This window comes from Lissotriton vulgaris, chromosome 8 (assembly GCF_964263255.1).
Source record: "Lissotriton vulgaris chromosome 8, aLisVul1.2, whole genome shotgun sequence".
NCBI classification, from domain to species: Eukaryota; Metazoa; Chordata; class Amphibia; order Caudata; family Salamandridae; genus Lissotriton; species Lissotriton vulgaris.
In genome coordinates this window covers 808,977,181-808,993,207 of record NC_141696.1, presented here as the reverse complement: position 1 = coordinate 808,993,207, position 16,027 = coordinate 808,977,181, and the positions used below count along the sequence as shown (strand labels likewise).

At 42.4% G+C, this 16,027-nt stretch overlaps 1 protein-coding gene across 2 annotated transcripts in view; it reads right to left on the bottom strand.

Annotated features, from left to right (window-relative positions):
* Positions 1-16,027, bottom strand: part of RASA3 (RAS p21 protein activator 3) — an 897,341-nt gene that overhangs the window by 284,475 nt on the left and 596,839 nt on the right. For both annotated transcript variants that reach the window (XM_086934683.1, XM_086934684.1), the window contains exon 11: positions 14,393-14,541. In XM_086934683.1, the coding sequence (XP_086790809.1) occupies positions 14,393-14,541 (149 nt within the window). The remainder of the gene's footprint in view (positions 1-14,392; positions 14,542-16,027) is intronic.

Sequence of the window (16,027 nt, the reverse complement as noted above, 5' to 3'; positions counted from 1 at the left end):
TTGTGTGGACATGATCAACACAAGAAAAGCAACTTTTTGATTTCGCGCTAAATGTACTGAAATATAGTAGAAGAATTATTTTTTTGCATACCATGGAGACAATGGATTATTCCACACACACTAGGCAGAATCTTTACAACAGTTATATATATGTGATGAGCAGGTGGAATATATTTAGGCTTCTTTTAAGATATTCATATAGTCTGATGAAAGGTGGTAATATCAATAATGGAGGTTTTCAGGAGTCAAGTTGCCAAGTTGAGAGATTGCAAATTGTGGTTCAGAAAAATAAAATGACTTGTACCTGGGCAACAGGTCTGGCATCCCAGGCGTCTTGTCTAGTTGCTCTGTTAGTTGAAGCAAATCCACGAAGAACCATTCTAAGCTCGAACTATTTTAGCCAGAGGGCCACTGGAGGGATAAGGAGCATCACTGGAAAGGCACAGATAAATGCCTATGAAAATCATATCAGAAAGCCCCACAATAAACTCTTGTCTCTTCCTAGAGTTATCTTTATAACTGGAGATGTAGTGCCAGATACCTTTCTTCCTACATTGTCTGTTTTGTGGCATATGCTATCATCAGGCTCAAGATAATGAAGCCTGAAAGTGCCTCATTTTGGAGAGGAAATTACCAAGTCTGGTGTCTGATTCAATATAAGGCTCCCTGAGACCTGTTTTGAATAAGTGTAGCGGTTGGTATACTTAACTATGTATGTATCAAAATATCTCCTTTGTTCATTTTACACGGTGTGGGGTCTATAGCAATATTGGCCTTCTCAGGGCCTAAAGTCGGTGCATTTAGAATAGAACTGATGATCTAGTTTGGGAACATGGAACGGAATTGTTCAGGTATTGTCTACTGGTCATATTTTAGATGTTTCACATGTAGGAAGTTGTCTCAGAGACTCAGTATGGCTTCAGGAAGCATCATAGTACGGACCTGGCACTGATCTCGGCATCTGAACAGATCAGGCAGACGTCGGCGCAGGGGGCAATGCAGCACTGGTGCTGCTTAATTCCTCTGTAACATTCAATACAGTCAACCATAAAAACTGCTGTAATGCCTTGACGGGACAGGCATAAAAGGAAAAGCTTTGTCCTTACTTTGGTCATTTCTGTCTGATCCAGAACAGTTTGTTGCTCTCACTGAGTTCAAATCGCCCAATTTTACACTCGTTTTTAGGGTACCCCAGGGCTTGTCATTAAGCTCTACCTTTTTTTATATTAAGGTTGCCCCTTTGGCAAAGCTGATTCGATCTTTGAGTTTCTCAGCGATTTCTTATGCAGATGATACCCAAAGTATTGCATCCGTGACAAGCACACCTTCTGATACAGCCTCACAGTTTCATGCTTGTCTTCTTCAAGTTGGACAGTGAATGCCGCAAACTGTTTAAAACTAAACTCCAATAAAACAGAGGTCCTACTTTTTAGTGGCAACACCACTTTTTGGTCTCCAGCCCTTTGGCCGTCGGAACTGGGTTCTCTGTCCACCACAACAAATAAAGTGAAAAACCTAGGATTCGCCTTAGATTTCAAGCTTATGTTTGAAGGGCACATGAATAATGTCACCTCTGCTTCCCTCTATACATAAAAACTGCTCAGAAAAATATTTCAGTTTATACCTGATAATCTTCGCAAACTTGTCATCTCATCCCAGGTCCTGTCTAGAGCCGATTATTGTAACGATCTTTTTACTACTCTAAGGACAAAATATCTAACAAAATTACAGATTGTACAAAATGCTGCAGCGCATATTTTGTAGGACATTCCCAAGCACAAATCCGCTGCTGCAACATTAAGACAATTACACTGGCTGTTAGACCTGGCATCTTTGGCATGGTTTACCCTGTCTTTTTGCCTCTACCTCCTGTATTTTTGAAGCAGTGCTGGATTTCGTTTTTGCTGGTTTAGATGCTTTGGGCACTTTGCCACTGCTGAAAGTGCAAGTGCTCCCTGAGTAAATTGTTATTGTAATTGGTTATCCATGATTGGCATATTTGTATTACCAAGAAGTCCCTAGTAAAGTGCACTGAGTGTGCCAGGCTGGTGATCCAAATGCTACTAGTGGGCTGCAGCACTGATTGTGCCACCCACATGAGTAGCCCTAAAATGGTGTCTCAGGCCTGCCACAGCAGTGCCTGTGTGCAGTCTGTGAACTGCCATGTCAACCTGGTCAGTGTCCCCACTGACCAGGCCTAACCCTTCCCTTTCTGTATGCATCGGTCACCCCTATGGAAGGCTCAAAGGTACCCCCTTTGACAGGGTGCAGTGTATGTTAAAGGTAGAGCATGTACTAGTGCAAGTGACTTGCTCTGGTAGTGAATTACAGCCATTTTCGTTTTTCACTATTGTAAGGCTATCTTGCCCATAGGCTTTTATGGGCAATGCTGGCTACAGTGGTTACCTACCTACATATCTTTCCATAGGAGCAAGATAGAACATACAAGTTTGGTATCCCTGAACTCAGAATTTAATAACACATCTTTTAGGAAAGGTGGTTTTTAAATCCTGTGTTTGAGAACAGCACTTTTAGAAAGTGGCTGTTCTCTTGTCTGACCTTTCTGTGTACCTTGGCCTGTTTGTGAATTGACTGTCTGGTTTGTGAGTGACAGGGGATGGGTGGCTCCCAGAGGCTGAGTGGGCCATCCTTGGGCTGAATAGCTCCATCTGCATCTAGAGTGGTGGGAGTGGGTAGCACCTGGGCCTGAATAGGGCTGTGCCTGCCTTCCACAATGCTGGCTCCCCGTCCTGCTGGGCGGCTGACGACCCAGCCCCTCTCTCTGAAAGGAAAGGAGAGGCCAGGAAAACAAAGTGCTCAAGGAATACCCAGAACTGGTTCAGACCGGGCTCAGAGCCCTCCTGCACAAAGGGAACAAAGACTTTAAGGGGTATAAGTACAGGACCCCAGACTACAGAAGATTAGATCATCCTGGAAACAAGAAAGAACCTCTGCCAAGGAGAAAGCTGGAAAACTGAAGAGGAAGAACTGTCCTGCTGTGTGTTTGGGGGCTGACCTGCAGTTGCTTTGCTGCCAAGGATAGGGAAAAGACTTGGCTTTGTGCTGTATCCCCTTGCTTGAAGAGATCTCCAAGGGCCTGAGTAGAGCTGGCTCCCTGGTAAGAAGTCCCAGGAACAAAAGGACTTCACCCTCAGCTTCCCCCCTGAACTCTATTGAGAGAGTTCTGTCCTTCCTAGAGTGCTTGGGCCAGTTGTGGTGCCTCTGGAAGTTGTACCTGTTGTTGGGAAGCTGGACAAGAAGAAACTAAAGACAATCTGCAAAGTTTCACGCATCGCTCGGTTGCGGAGCGCATCCCCAACAGTGCGAAGAAATTCCCCTTTACTGAAGAAAACAAACTTGGACCCGCTGAACCCTGACAACTACAGACCCCTTACAAATGGACCGTTCCTGGGCAAACTGATAGAAAGAGCAGCATTCGCCCAGATGTCACAATTCATTGAAGAGAATGACATACTTTCAGACTTCCAAACAGGAATCCGTCCGGAAAGAGGCACTGAATCTGCCCTCCTTGCCATCTGGGATGACCTAAAGAATACAGTTGACCGCAGTGGGGTTGCTGTGCTACTCTTCTTGGACCTCTCAGCTGCCTTTGACACGGTTGACTATGACACTCTGAAACAAAGACTCTATGAAGCCGGTATAGAGGGAACTGCTCTAGACTGGATCGCCTCCTACCTTCGAAACAGAACTAATATCATCCATACCCCACCTTTCTCGTCCAAACCGTACTCCACAAAAGCAGGGGTCCCTCAAGGTTCTATCATCTCGTCCATGCTTTTCAACAACTACATGAAGTCACTACCAGTACTGATCAATACATTTCACCTACGTGCTATAACTATGCAGATGACACGCAAATACTCCTTCAACTGGAATGCCCCAAATACATTGGAAAATCACCAATTTTCAGCTGTCTCAGAGCTGTGGATCAGTGGATGACCTGGGGCCATCTCAAACTGAACTCTTCAAAAACTGAAATACTCATGTGTGGTGATTGGAAACATTACAACCCGCTTGCTGCATGGCCTGATGAACTGGGATCACTGCCTAAAGTATCAAAGGAAGTAAGAAACCTGGGAATGACCATGGAATCCAAGCTGTCGATGAATTCCCAAGTGGATAAACTAGCAAGATCAAGCTTTGCTACTATAAAAACGCTGCAACAAATTTTCCCTCATTTGGGATTTTCACACAAGGTCCAAGCTACCATCCCCCTTGTTCTGTACAAACTCGATTACGCCAATAGCCTCTACCACGGATCACCTTTAACGACCATGAAAAGACTACAACGGATTCAGAACTCGGCTGCCAGACTACTGTTGTAGATCAATCCGCAAGACCACATCTCCCCTGCCTTGAAAGCCCTGCATTGGTTACCAGTTGCCAGAAGATCCACGTTCAAGCTGCTTTGTATCACCCACAAAGCAATACATAGAATGGGATCACTCTTCATCAGGAAAAAAATCACCAAACACATTCAACAAAAGAACCTCCACTCTAAAGGAGCATCTCGCCTCAAAATCCCACCATACAAGAAAAAAACCATGGGTGGCACATCCTTCTCTGTTCAAGCAGTCAAACTATGGAACTCTTTACCCCCCAACATAAGGTCCACCGAAAACCACCTCATCTTCAGGAAAGTACTCAAGATTTGGCTCTTCCCCACATAAGCACCATACGCAAACAGAATTTTACAGCATATCTCTAGATATACAACCATTTTTTTCACTATAGATATGTACCTATCTTTGTGTATTACTTTGTATAAACATGTAACATAATTAGGTTGTTGAGAGAAAAAATAATAATAATAATAAATATATAAAAATCATTGGTCTACATTTACATACTTCCATCGTGCATCTATGTACCTTCCATGTTCCTGGAACTGTGTGTCTGTTACTTTTCTTCTGAAAAAGCATATCCAATGCACTACCCTATTTCTCATTCTGTGCTTAACAATATATTTAATCTACATATACTTACCTCCTTTATGTATCTATATACTTTCAATGTAATTATGGATCTATATATTTATCTCTTTCTTCTAATTTAGCATTTCCAATGCACTAACCTATTTCTGAGCCTACACTTCGCTCAATATATCTTCTAGCCCAACCTTGTGACTCATCTCAAACTTCTTCTACTACTTCTTCCAATGCACTACCCTATCTCTCATCCTATACATCTATCAATATATGCTCTACATCCACTCTCTCATTTATCCCAAACCCCATACCACTACTATGATTGCCAAAATAACCCTTTCTAGACTCTCTCCTACTCTACCCCTCCTTGCATCATCTGACACCTCTTTTACTATACCGATCCCCTAAAACAAACCTTTCTAAACTCTTCCCTCTGAGTCCTCCCCTCCAAAACTCCTTCTTACTCATCCAAAAGCCTCCTCCTACTGTTAAGACCTAAATAAAAATCCTTCACTCTTTTATCCCTCCACTATCCTTTTCAATCGAAATTAACAGACTAACATGTTCACTTCTCAAATTCCATATTAAACTATACTAATATACTACCCAAAAAACTGAATAACATATCTACTACTCAAATTACTTCATATTTTTTTACTATACTAATTTTCAACAGTAATCCTTTATGGGTTCCGGAGTGGCGTGCTACTCGCCAGAAGAGCGCTTCGACACCCATCAGGGGTAATAAGTGCTATATGAATGCAAATCTTTATTCCTCTTGTATCCCTCTGCTATCCTTCTCACTCCAAGTAACGGACTAATATCTACCCCTGAAATTGCTTCATATTTCACCATATTAATTCACCACTAATCCTCCGGGGCTTCCTGAATAGCGTGCGTCAACAAGCGCTATATAAATACAAACCTTTGTCCTCCTCTATCCTTCTGCTATCATTCCAAATGCAAATAACTGGCTAACCTATCCACCACTTAAAATGTACTTGCATGTTTCACTATACTGATTCAACACTAACCATCTATGGGTCCCAGAGTAGCGTGCTACTCGCCGAAAAAGTGCATCGACCCCTCGTCAGGGGTAGTAAGCGATATAGAAATGCATTTACAATACAATACAATACAATACAATACAATACAATACCTGTGCCAACTAGAGACCCCGAAATCTAACATTGGCTCCCAGTAAAAAGACGCTTTGAGTTTAAAGCTCTCTACATAGATATCAAAGCAGAACATGATATAGGACCCATCTTCTTTAAACAGAATGTTCTTTATTTTTTATTTTCTTATTTAAAGTCCAAAAATAGCAATGCATTAAATCCATAACTGCCAATACATCCATCCAAAGAAATTACCTTTAGGCAAACATGAAATTTCCACAATATCCTAAATAATACACAAAGCATCATGAAGTCAGAGACAAATGCACAGAAACTCAAGAAGACATTTTTTAACCACATAAATAAGGTCATTCCCCCCTCTCAATCTCAGTCACAGTACGTAGCCTATATTTTCCCAAATTTCCTAACATCCCTCACACGTAGTGCATAAGTACGTTCACTTTTTCTAACTGCTTTCATTTTATGGGCCCATTCCAGGACAGAAGGAATTACAGCAGTGCGCCACCTTTGCAATATAAGTGATCTGGCTACTGCCTTTGCAATATATAGAAATTTAACCAAGTGATGAGAAAGGGAAAGGTCAGGATCGTAACCAATAACGAATAACAAATCACTCCCTGCTAATTGAGTGCCACATTAGATTTCCAAATAACGAAAAATATCCTTCCAGAATTTCTGGATCATAGGGCATTGTAACATTATATGTGACCAATTGGCTAAAGGAAAATTGACACAACGAAAGCAGTGTGGCGATTGATTGGCATAAAGTTTAGACAAAGATAAAGGGGTTCGATAAAGTTGCCATTTGCTAAAGAAAAGCATCCTATGCCAGTTCGCACCTCTAAGCATGTTGAAATTAAGATTGTCGATAGATGACAACAGATTAGCTGAGGTTTCTAGGTCTTCACAATCCTTACATTTTTTAAAAGCCTTCTGCCCAAGATCTGGGGCCCTGACTGAGGTTAAGCGCTTTTTCGATGCTCCTGGTTTCCTCACTGATGGATCTTCTAAAAGTTTTTTAGTTAACTGATATTGTTTGTTAATTTGAAAGACATCTAGCTCAGCAAGGAATTTAAGGAAGGTGTTATATGACCTCAAAAGAATAACCTAATTGACTATTAAATGTGCCATTTCGATCATGGTAAGCCATTTTCCATTCCTCAGAAAGTCTAAAACCTTACAAAATCCTACCGACGCCCATTTTAGAGTGAGTTCTGAGGATTGTGTGATCCCTGCTAATGGTAAAATATCAGCTAGTAAAGTGGTTGAATTGATTAGCGGAATAGAATATCTTTTATAAAGTGCCTGTCGTTTTTTTTAAAAAACAGTGAAGGCACTTATAGCGAACCCGCTTAGGGAATCGGAAAATAAACAATGGGGAATGGATTTGACTTTCCTTACACATTAATTCCATAAAGCAATTAATAAAAAGATTTGACTGAGGTTGAGATTTAAATCTAGACAAATACTGAGCAAAATAATCATAGTAATAATTCCTGAGGTTCGGGAGGGCTAAGCCTCCTTGGTCCTGTTCTTCATATAAAGTGCTGAGTGAGATACGTGATGATTTTTTTGCCCAAAGAAAAGATGTAAACATTGACTCTACTTGGGTGAAAAACAGAGGAAGAACAGACATTTTAATCAAGGTGACCCAGCCCAAAATAGATAACGGCAAAGAGTTTCAGCATGAAAACAAGGCCTGGATTTTCTGCAAAAGCGGAAGAAAATTAAGATGATATAAATCAGAAACTCTTTCAGAAAAATATACTCCAAGATATCTTTTAGGATGGGTATTGGCGCAAGCAAGGCTATCGGGGTGCAGATCCAAACCTGCACCACCGCATTTTAAAATGTTATTAATGCGATACCCCCCAAGCGCCTCAAAGTCTTCAAACACCTGGAAGACTTTGGCCTGACCCTCTATTTCGGGTTTGATAATAAGCATGATATCGTCGGTGTATAATTTCAATTTCGCCATAGATAGAATAGGGGGACGGATATCAGAGCAGTTTCTTATAGCTATCGCCAATGGTTTGATAAAAAAGACAAACAAAAACGGTGAGAAAGGGCACCCTTGCCTTGTGCCCCGTTATACTTTGACCCGTCCAACCACCGAGTTGGTAACAATTACATTCGCTTCCGCATTATTGTACAAATTATGAATCAGGGCCGTGATCTTTGAGGAAATACCAAAGTGATCTAGAATATTAAACAAGGTTTCCCAAACAACAAGGTCAAAAGCCTTCTCGGCGTCTAGCAGAAGGACTAACGCGGGTATCCTTTGAGTCTCAAAATAATCGAACGCCTCCGATAGATAACGTGTATTAGATGCTAGTTGCCTCTCAGCGATAAAACCGTTCTGGTCCAGATGTATCAATTGTGCCGCATAATGATTGAACTGGAGTGACAGCAATTTAGTAAAGATTTTATAGTCAGAGTTTAACAATGTTATCAGCTGATAGGAGTTCGGATCCTCGCTGTTCTTGCTTTTTTTCGGAAAGCTGACTATGTTTCCGGTCTAAAGGACTCTGGTAGTCCACCCCCCTTCGAGCAAAGAATTCGCCAAACGAAGAAAAATGTCCACCACTGAGCTAAAAAAGACTTTAAAAAATTCAGGCGGAAACCCATCCAGGCCACAGGTCTTCCCATTTGGTAGATTTTTAATAACGCCCTCCAACTGTTCCATAGTGAAGGGGCTTGCCATTGAGAGTTTCTCAAAGTCCGAAAGTGTTTGGGGGCTGTTGTTCTGGAGAAATTCTTATAGCAAGGTCATATCCACAGTCTGATGTTCACCATAGATGGACTCGTAATGCCGTAGCATTATTTCCCCAATTTTACCTGGGTCGTCTATGCATGAGGCAGTTGAGGGGCATTTCAGGGTCTTAATCTGATTTGATGCGGCTTGCTACCTGGCCTACCAAGCTAAGAACCTGGCTGTGAAATTGCTTTCCTCATAAGATTTTTGGCGATGTTGTTGAAAGGAGGCATCGCTCTGAGTGTAATAATTGGCACTGAGAGCACGCTTAGCCTGATCGAACTGCCACTGATTAAAGACAGAGGAATTACTTAAAAAAGCAGAGTAGGACACTTGGATCTTCTGCTACAAGATTCTCTTATCTTTATCTTCCTTAACTTTTTTAACAGTTTCTGCATCTTTGCCAATAATTAACCCCCAAATGAAGGCCTTAAGTGTGTCCCATACCACACTTCGAGGTGCAGACTCAATATTTCGTGATAAAAACTCCTTAATCTCTATCCCCATAAAGTTCACCCAGTCCTCTTCATTCAAATATTGTCTATTCAACGACCATCATTTACGGGACCTAGTGCAGTTACCTAAAAATAGCTCAAGAACCAACAAGGCGTGATCAGAGAATCTGTTATACAGAAATCTTTGCTGACTAAAACTCAACATACGTGAAACCAAGAAAAAATCAATGCGTGATAATTACCGAAATCTGCCTGACCAACAAGTATCCGCTATTTTACTTGGGAAAGCCATACGCCAAGTATCCTGAAGATTCAATGTTGCTCCGTAATGTTGCAGGGTTCTCAAGGATTTAGGTTTCAACTGCTTTTTACCCTTCACTGACAAATCTATTTTGGGGTTCATTAAGATATTAAAATCGCCCCCCATAACCAACTCCCCAGGAACCTGAATTAGGGACTGAAAAAGATCCTCATAGGGCTTATGATTATCCTCAACCGGGGAATAAATACTGGCAAATGTTAACCCTCTCTTACTTTGTCTAACAGAACAGGTAACCCAACACCCGCGCCCCTGCAGATCTTTATCAAAATTAACAACCTCTGCTTGAAGTTTTTTGCTTAAAAATATTGCTATCCCTCTATGGGAGGCTGAAAAAGAAGAAAATCCCCTATAAGCAGCCCAGGATCTGAACATCGAAAAATCGGGCAGCTTTACAGCTGGTATATGGGTCTCTTGTAACAAAGTCACTGTCGGGTTTTCTGTTTTAATCCATGATTCGATTGCCCGCATTTTCTTTTTGTTATTAAGACCGTTAACATTAAGAGATACCACTTTCAGCAGTTCTTTACTAGGCATGGTTGAAACATAAACCAGTCTTAAGCCCCTTAAACATCCTACCAAGAGTCAAGCTAACAAAACAGAAGTATAAGACCTGAATGGAATCAAAAAACAAAATAAGGACTTCATTTTTTGCTCCTTATGCTCTCCCCTCACCCCTTGCGACCTGCCCCACTGAAATGTGGAACCCCCCAACCACACCAACCACATTTCACACCCCCTCTAATCTGGGTGTCATGTAATTACACCTGATGATCTTGCACATGACCCCCCCAGCAAAAGTGTAAAAAACAAAACAATCAATTGAATATACAGACAAGCAGGCATACATTATAAGAATACAGCGTCTACTATAATCAGATAGTAGCTAAACAAACCACATAGCCTTAGCTGGACCTACAAATGAGAGAAGCAACGGGTAAGCAATGCTCCTCACCTCTGCCTCCCCCCCCACTGGACTAACATTACTATCAAAAATACAAAAGGCGAGAGTACATACGCATTAAGGACACATCCCCTGCTATAATCAATTTGCACCTAAGCAACTAAACACACAACCTGACCTTAACTGGGCCTTCCAATGAAAGAATCAGCTGGTAATAATTGCTTAAACCACCTAACCCCCCAATTTCCCTATCAGTGGGGTTATAACAGTAAACAGCATCTCCCTCTAAGCCCCAGACCCCTGCAAGATCTCTTTTAATAATACCTGGGCTTCATCCAGATCAGAAAACATAAAAAAATGTGCCTTTAACCAAGAACCTCAGTTTGGACTGCTGGGCAATAGATGTTGTGCCCCATTAGCTTTGAATAACTGGAGGAACTTCACAAATTCTTTCCTCCTGCGCACCGCCACGGCGGTCATGTCGGAAACAATGCAACATTTAACAGTCTCATTCACTGCAAATTGTTTCTGCTGGATGACCTTAGACAATATCCTCTCTTTTATGCAATAGTCGGCAAAGTTTAACAGTATTGTACGTGGCATGGTGGAATTCGGGAACGGGCGGGCAGTACCACGATGAACCCTGGTAATGGTGAGATCGCCTTAAAACTCTGGAATGACCTTTTGTTTGATAAATGAGTTGACCCACTGCAGGGTTTGGGAGCCCTCGATTCCATCCGGAACTCCCACTATCCGAAGGTTGGCTCTCCGGGAATGATTTTCCAACTCCTCCAGTTTGTTCTCCAAGACATGCTTGCTTTTAACTGCTGCTTTAGCCTCACCCATTAAGATGGTCATTTGATCCTCTAAGGTTGAAATCCTGGCTTCTGCCTCCTGCAGTTTAAATGGAAGGGTTGACATTCCACCTTCAATTTTCTCTAAACGTTGATGAAGAGAGGCAAGTTCAGCTTTCTGCGTTTTCCAGCTCACGGACTTCGTCCAAAATTAAATTTAGCAAGTCTTTAACGCTCATCTGAAATTCGCCCGCTGGTTCCATATTGGGGCTATTGTTAAAATGGGGAGGGTCCACAACAGAAGTAGAGCTCTTTTCCAAAATCCCTGCAGGAGACATCAAGCCAGTTAAGGGAGCAAGCTCATATAGAGGGGGCTGCACCTGGACTGAGGCTGAATTGGTAGCCCATCTTGAGTAATTGAAGTTGTGCTGGGGGCACCGGAGATGATGACGGCCTGCCCCGAAACGTCAGGAATTTCCGAGGATTCCGAGGTTCCTGAATGTCCCCTTTGTCTCTCTTTCTGAGTGGTTAGCAATGTTAAGGATGTTGTCACGTCCTGATTGGATGTTTGGCCCAGGGATGTCTCCGCAATCGTAATAAGACCAGACTTCAGATTTGCTTGCGGAATTACCAGACTCGAGGGGGCCGGTATTAAACCTGATGGAATCAAAGCTGATGGTGGTATAACACCAGAGGATTCCATAGAAAGCTTGAGGGCAGAGCTAGGGCCAGTAGAAGGGGACTGCAATGTTGCTTTTTTCAGGAATAGTGCACATTTTTTGCCTCTTTTGTCACTTTCGCCTTTTTAAGACCTTTGGACCCTGAGACCTCCTGTGGAGTTATTCCAGGCGATCCAGGCATGACTGTAGATATGTTCTTGTCAACCACATTCGCAGAACCTGCCTGAACAGAAGATGTAACTGAGAATGGTTCCTCTCTCTCTGAGCTCTCAAAAGTTGAATCAAGGTCAAGCAGATTTGGGGAATTTTCTTTACAGGCCAGCCGAGCTGCCTCTTTCACCTCCTTAGCCTGGGCTTGGTGAGTTTTAGCCTTGAGACGGGCATTGAGCAGTTTCCCATTCTCACCACAGTTCTGCAGAGCGCCTCCTGCCCACTCCTTGCCGCTCTTTTACAACCTCTCGAGAAAGAGTAGAAAGTGCTGATCAATGATCCTCTTTTATTTAAACAGTTTTCTTCTGATGAGGCATAACGGTAAAAAACAAAAAACAGACTAAGGGCCCTATTGCAGGTTATAACTGCCCGCAGGATACAAAAATACAGAGGTGTTTACTACTGTAGACTGTCAACAGGAGAAACATTTTCTTTATTTCCCCCCCCCCCCCCCCCCCCCCGTAGACAACATGAAGCCAGCGTATTGCCGATTGAAAAAATGCGAAGGGAGAGGCAGGGTCCGAGGTCCGAAGTCAGAGGAGTGAGAACGGCAGCCTCTCACTCGCACGGCAGGCACATTTCGCCATTGCTGGGGGCGGGGCGGGACTCAGATCACCGGTGGCTACACGGCGTGGAACTCTGCAGCCATTCCCCGCAGTCTCTGTCCCTCCTAAATAGAATTTTTAATGGTATGTTCCCACCTGACAGCTAGGTTCTGCCCATGCTCACAATCTGGTGATCCCCAGGTTCAGGAAAACTACCTGGGGAGGCAGAAGCTTTCTGGTGGGTACTACCAGACTTTGGAACTCTCTTCCCTTAGTCTTAAAAAGTGAAACTTAACTGTTTTAGGAAAGCCTTAAAAACATGGCTGGTTAACTCTTTACCTATCTAGTCAGACTTCATGGCATAGTGCTCAACGAGCTAACACCTAGACACCTTCGGGTAATTGTTCGCACTTTATAAATCCTTTTTTCATTTCATTTCATGTCAGTAAATATCATCGAAACCGTTCAGATTGGTTTGGCTTCTTCGTCTTCAATGTTTTATCTCTCAAGATTGAATTGGTGAAAGTGGGAATTACAGCACCATTGTTCTTGTTGCCTCTTTAGAGAACCTCTGAAAGGAGGGGTCAAAAGTAGTCTAAGACAGGGATCAGCTCAAGTCTTAAGTTGTCATGGATTTTTCTAATTGTAGTGTTCCGCCTGCTGAAGATTCTGGAAAGTTCCTTAAAACTGAGGTGAAACGACATGGTTCCTGTACTATTGTGGAGGAAATTCACATTTTCTGAATGGTTATATTTGATTTTGTAACATTTCTGGACTCTTTTTCTGGCTGATATTAGGACTGTGCCCAGTAACACTGCTCTTCAGTGCCACAGTATAAGGGCACTGGCCATAAAATGGTACTGGTAAAAGTGATTTTACTCACTGGGTCTATTTAACTTTCCTGTCAGGCACTGGTAGATAGTGCATTAATTGCACAAGTGGCATGGCCGTTTGATGCCATATGTGGGCTGCAGTATGTAAATACACAACCCCCATATATGACTGAACGATATGCCTGCTAGTGATACCAGTGTGCTCCGCGCTACATTGTAAATATGCTGCAGTAACACATGGGAAGGAAAAGTTCCAAATCCATGTAGGAAAACCTATTGTATATGTTACAAAGTCACCCCCTAAAATGTGCCTTGTAAGCCCACTGGTCAGGGCACCTGATACACGAAAAATGGCACACAATATATGTGAAATTGTTTTATTGAGTTGTGTTCTTTACTTTGAAATTACTCAAAATTGTTGATACTGCTGGGAAGTCAACCAGAGGTTGAGCAGAGTTTCTCAGAGACTTGTGTTGAGACATCACCTGGGTGTTTATTTTACTTTGGTAAGGGTACCCCCATTTCCAAATTAATAACCCTCTGTCTGACAGTCCTTGATTACCCTTCTGAACAGTGCGGCTCTCGGGAAGGTACAGAATACCAGAGCGAGAGAATCTTTTTCTGATATTTCCTCACAACAGCAGCACATCTCAGCAGCACAGAATCACAAGAAAGTATAATGCACAGAGCCATAGGAAATCTTAGCTAAAAGAACGCCTCTGCGAACACAGCCCAAACTTAAATATGCATGACTCGGAGTAAAAAAGTTTTAAAAAAAAAGTTAGATGCAAAACATGTCAGGTACTTACTGAGTTCTGTTTACTTCAGCATTAGCGATGGCACTGATGAAAGGTACAATTTTGCCATAGTGCAAAAATAGCCGAACAAGAGGAATGGCTGCTTCCTGTTTTTCCCTGCAAACTTCACCCAACACGTGCGCAGCAGATGCTGAAACAGGCTAAACAATGGGGGGTGGGGAGGAAATAGGAAAGCGAGGATGAAGGGAAGAGGGGGAAAGGGGGAGGGGTGAGAAAAAGAAAATGTTACAATACCGTTAATTTACTGTGTACCAATAAAATACCACTGCCATGTAGGTTCTCAGTGCAAAATATACAACTTATATATAAACATGTGTGCTGATTTTCTCATGAAGAAATCTGTGTTTCATCAAGATGGGTCTCACTCTCTCTGCCGAGATGTGCTGAGGCTTACGGCCTGATGTACATATTGATTTAGAAGGCAACCCCTAAATTATGGGGTTTGCAACCAGCTAAATTATTTTTTCTGATATAAACTAACTCGAAAACTTTTCTGAATTGCACAGTTGGTTTAGGAGCCCACGATTTGAATGGGGTGAGTAAATGTCATTCCTTCCACAAGTCGGTACAATATATATCAATGGTTTGCGACTGTAGTTCTGGTTACAAACCATTGTGCTGTTACCTACTCCAAAGGCGGTAATTGATTTGAAATAAAGAGGGGGTCCCCTTTTGGCCACTTCCCATGTGGGAATCAGCATGGCAGCGTCAAAGTGAGCAAGGAGGGATCCGGGATCACTGTATGCTCTTACTGAAGTTTTCCAAAACAGAAAAAGTATTTTTCTTTTTAAAGCAGCCCCGGATTCTCCGAGCAACTCAGGCTGCTTTTAAAACTGTTTTCCTTTTTGGAAAGCAATGATCACATGGATGGTGATCTGCTGTTCCTTGCAGGCCACCATCCCTGTGAGAGTACACAGTCACAGTGGGTCACACATTGTGACTTCCCTAATTAGGCAGGTCATTCTGTGAGGCTCTGCAGATTAGTGAACCGACCTATCTATGCGCCGGTCAGTTCACAAAATCAGATTGCATTCGAAAAAACTAGGTGTACAATTTGCAAACACTTTCTGGAAATGTAATCTTTGTACATCAGGCTAATTCTTTAAAGTTTCACTGGGGATATGTACAGGGTGTTGCCTTACAGCAACAACAAGAGAAAAAAAAGCATGAGAAATTACCTTGTTGCTATAGACCACCAGCACCTTAAACAGTAGAGTGTGATTTTGCACAAGAGCTGCATCTAAAAAGTGGTTTGTTTGTAAAGAAGCATTGGCAATGCCAATAGTTCAAGTTATGAATGCACTGTCAAGCCAGACCTAAAAATTCAGGTACATTAATTACTGCCTCTTCCTATTTCTGCTGCTGCCAGAGAAAAACATCACAAATTATCTAGTTATCTAAGACACTTCAACAGCATTACAATCATAGCACTTTTTGTCAAAGCACACAACTTCTGCCCAATCAAAACATGTAGTCTTGGCGCCCAACATGTGGGCAGCCAAACACCTCTCTCTTAGTGGTCCTCACATAATTGTCTGACGACAGCTGTGCTGTCACACCTGACCCTAAAAAGTAAATTTCAGGGCCCAACTTATTTCTCAGTGGGTCACCACGTCTCACACCACC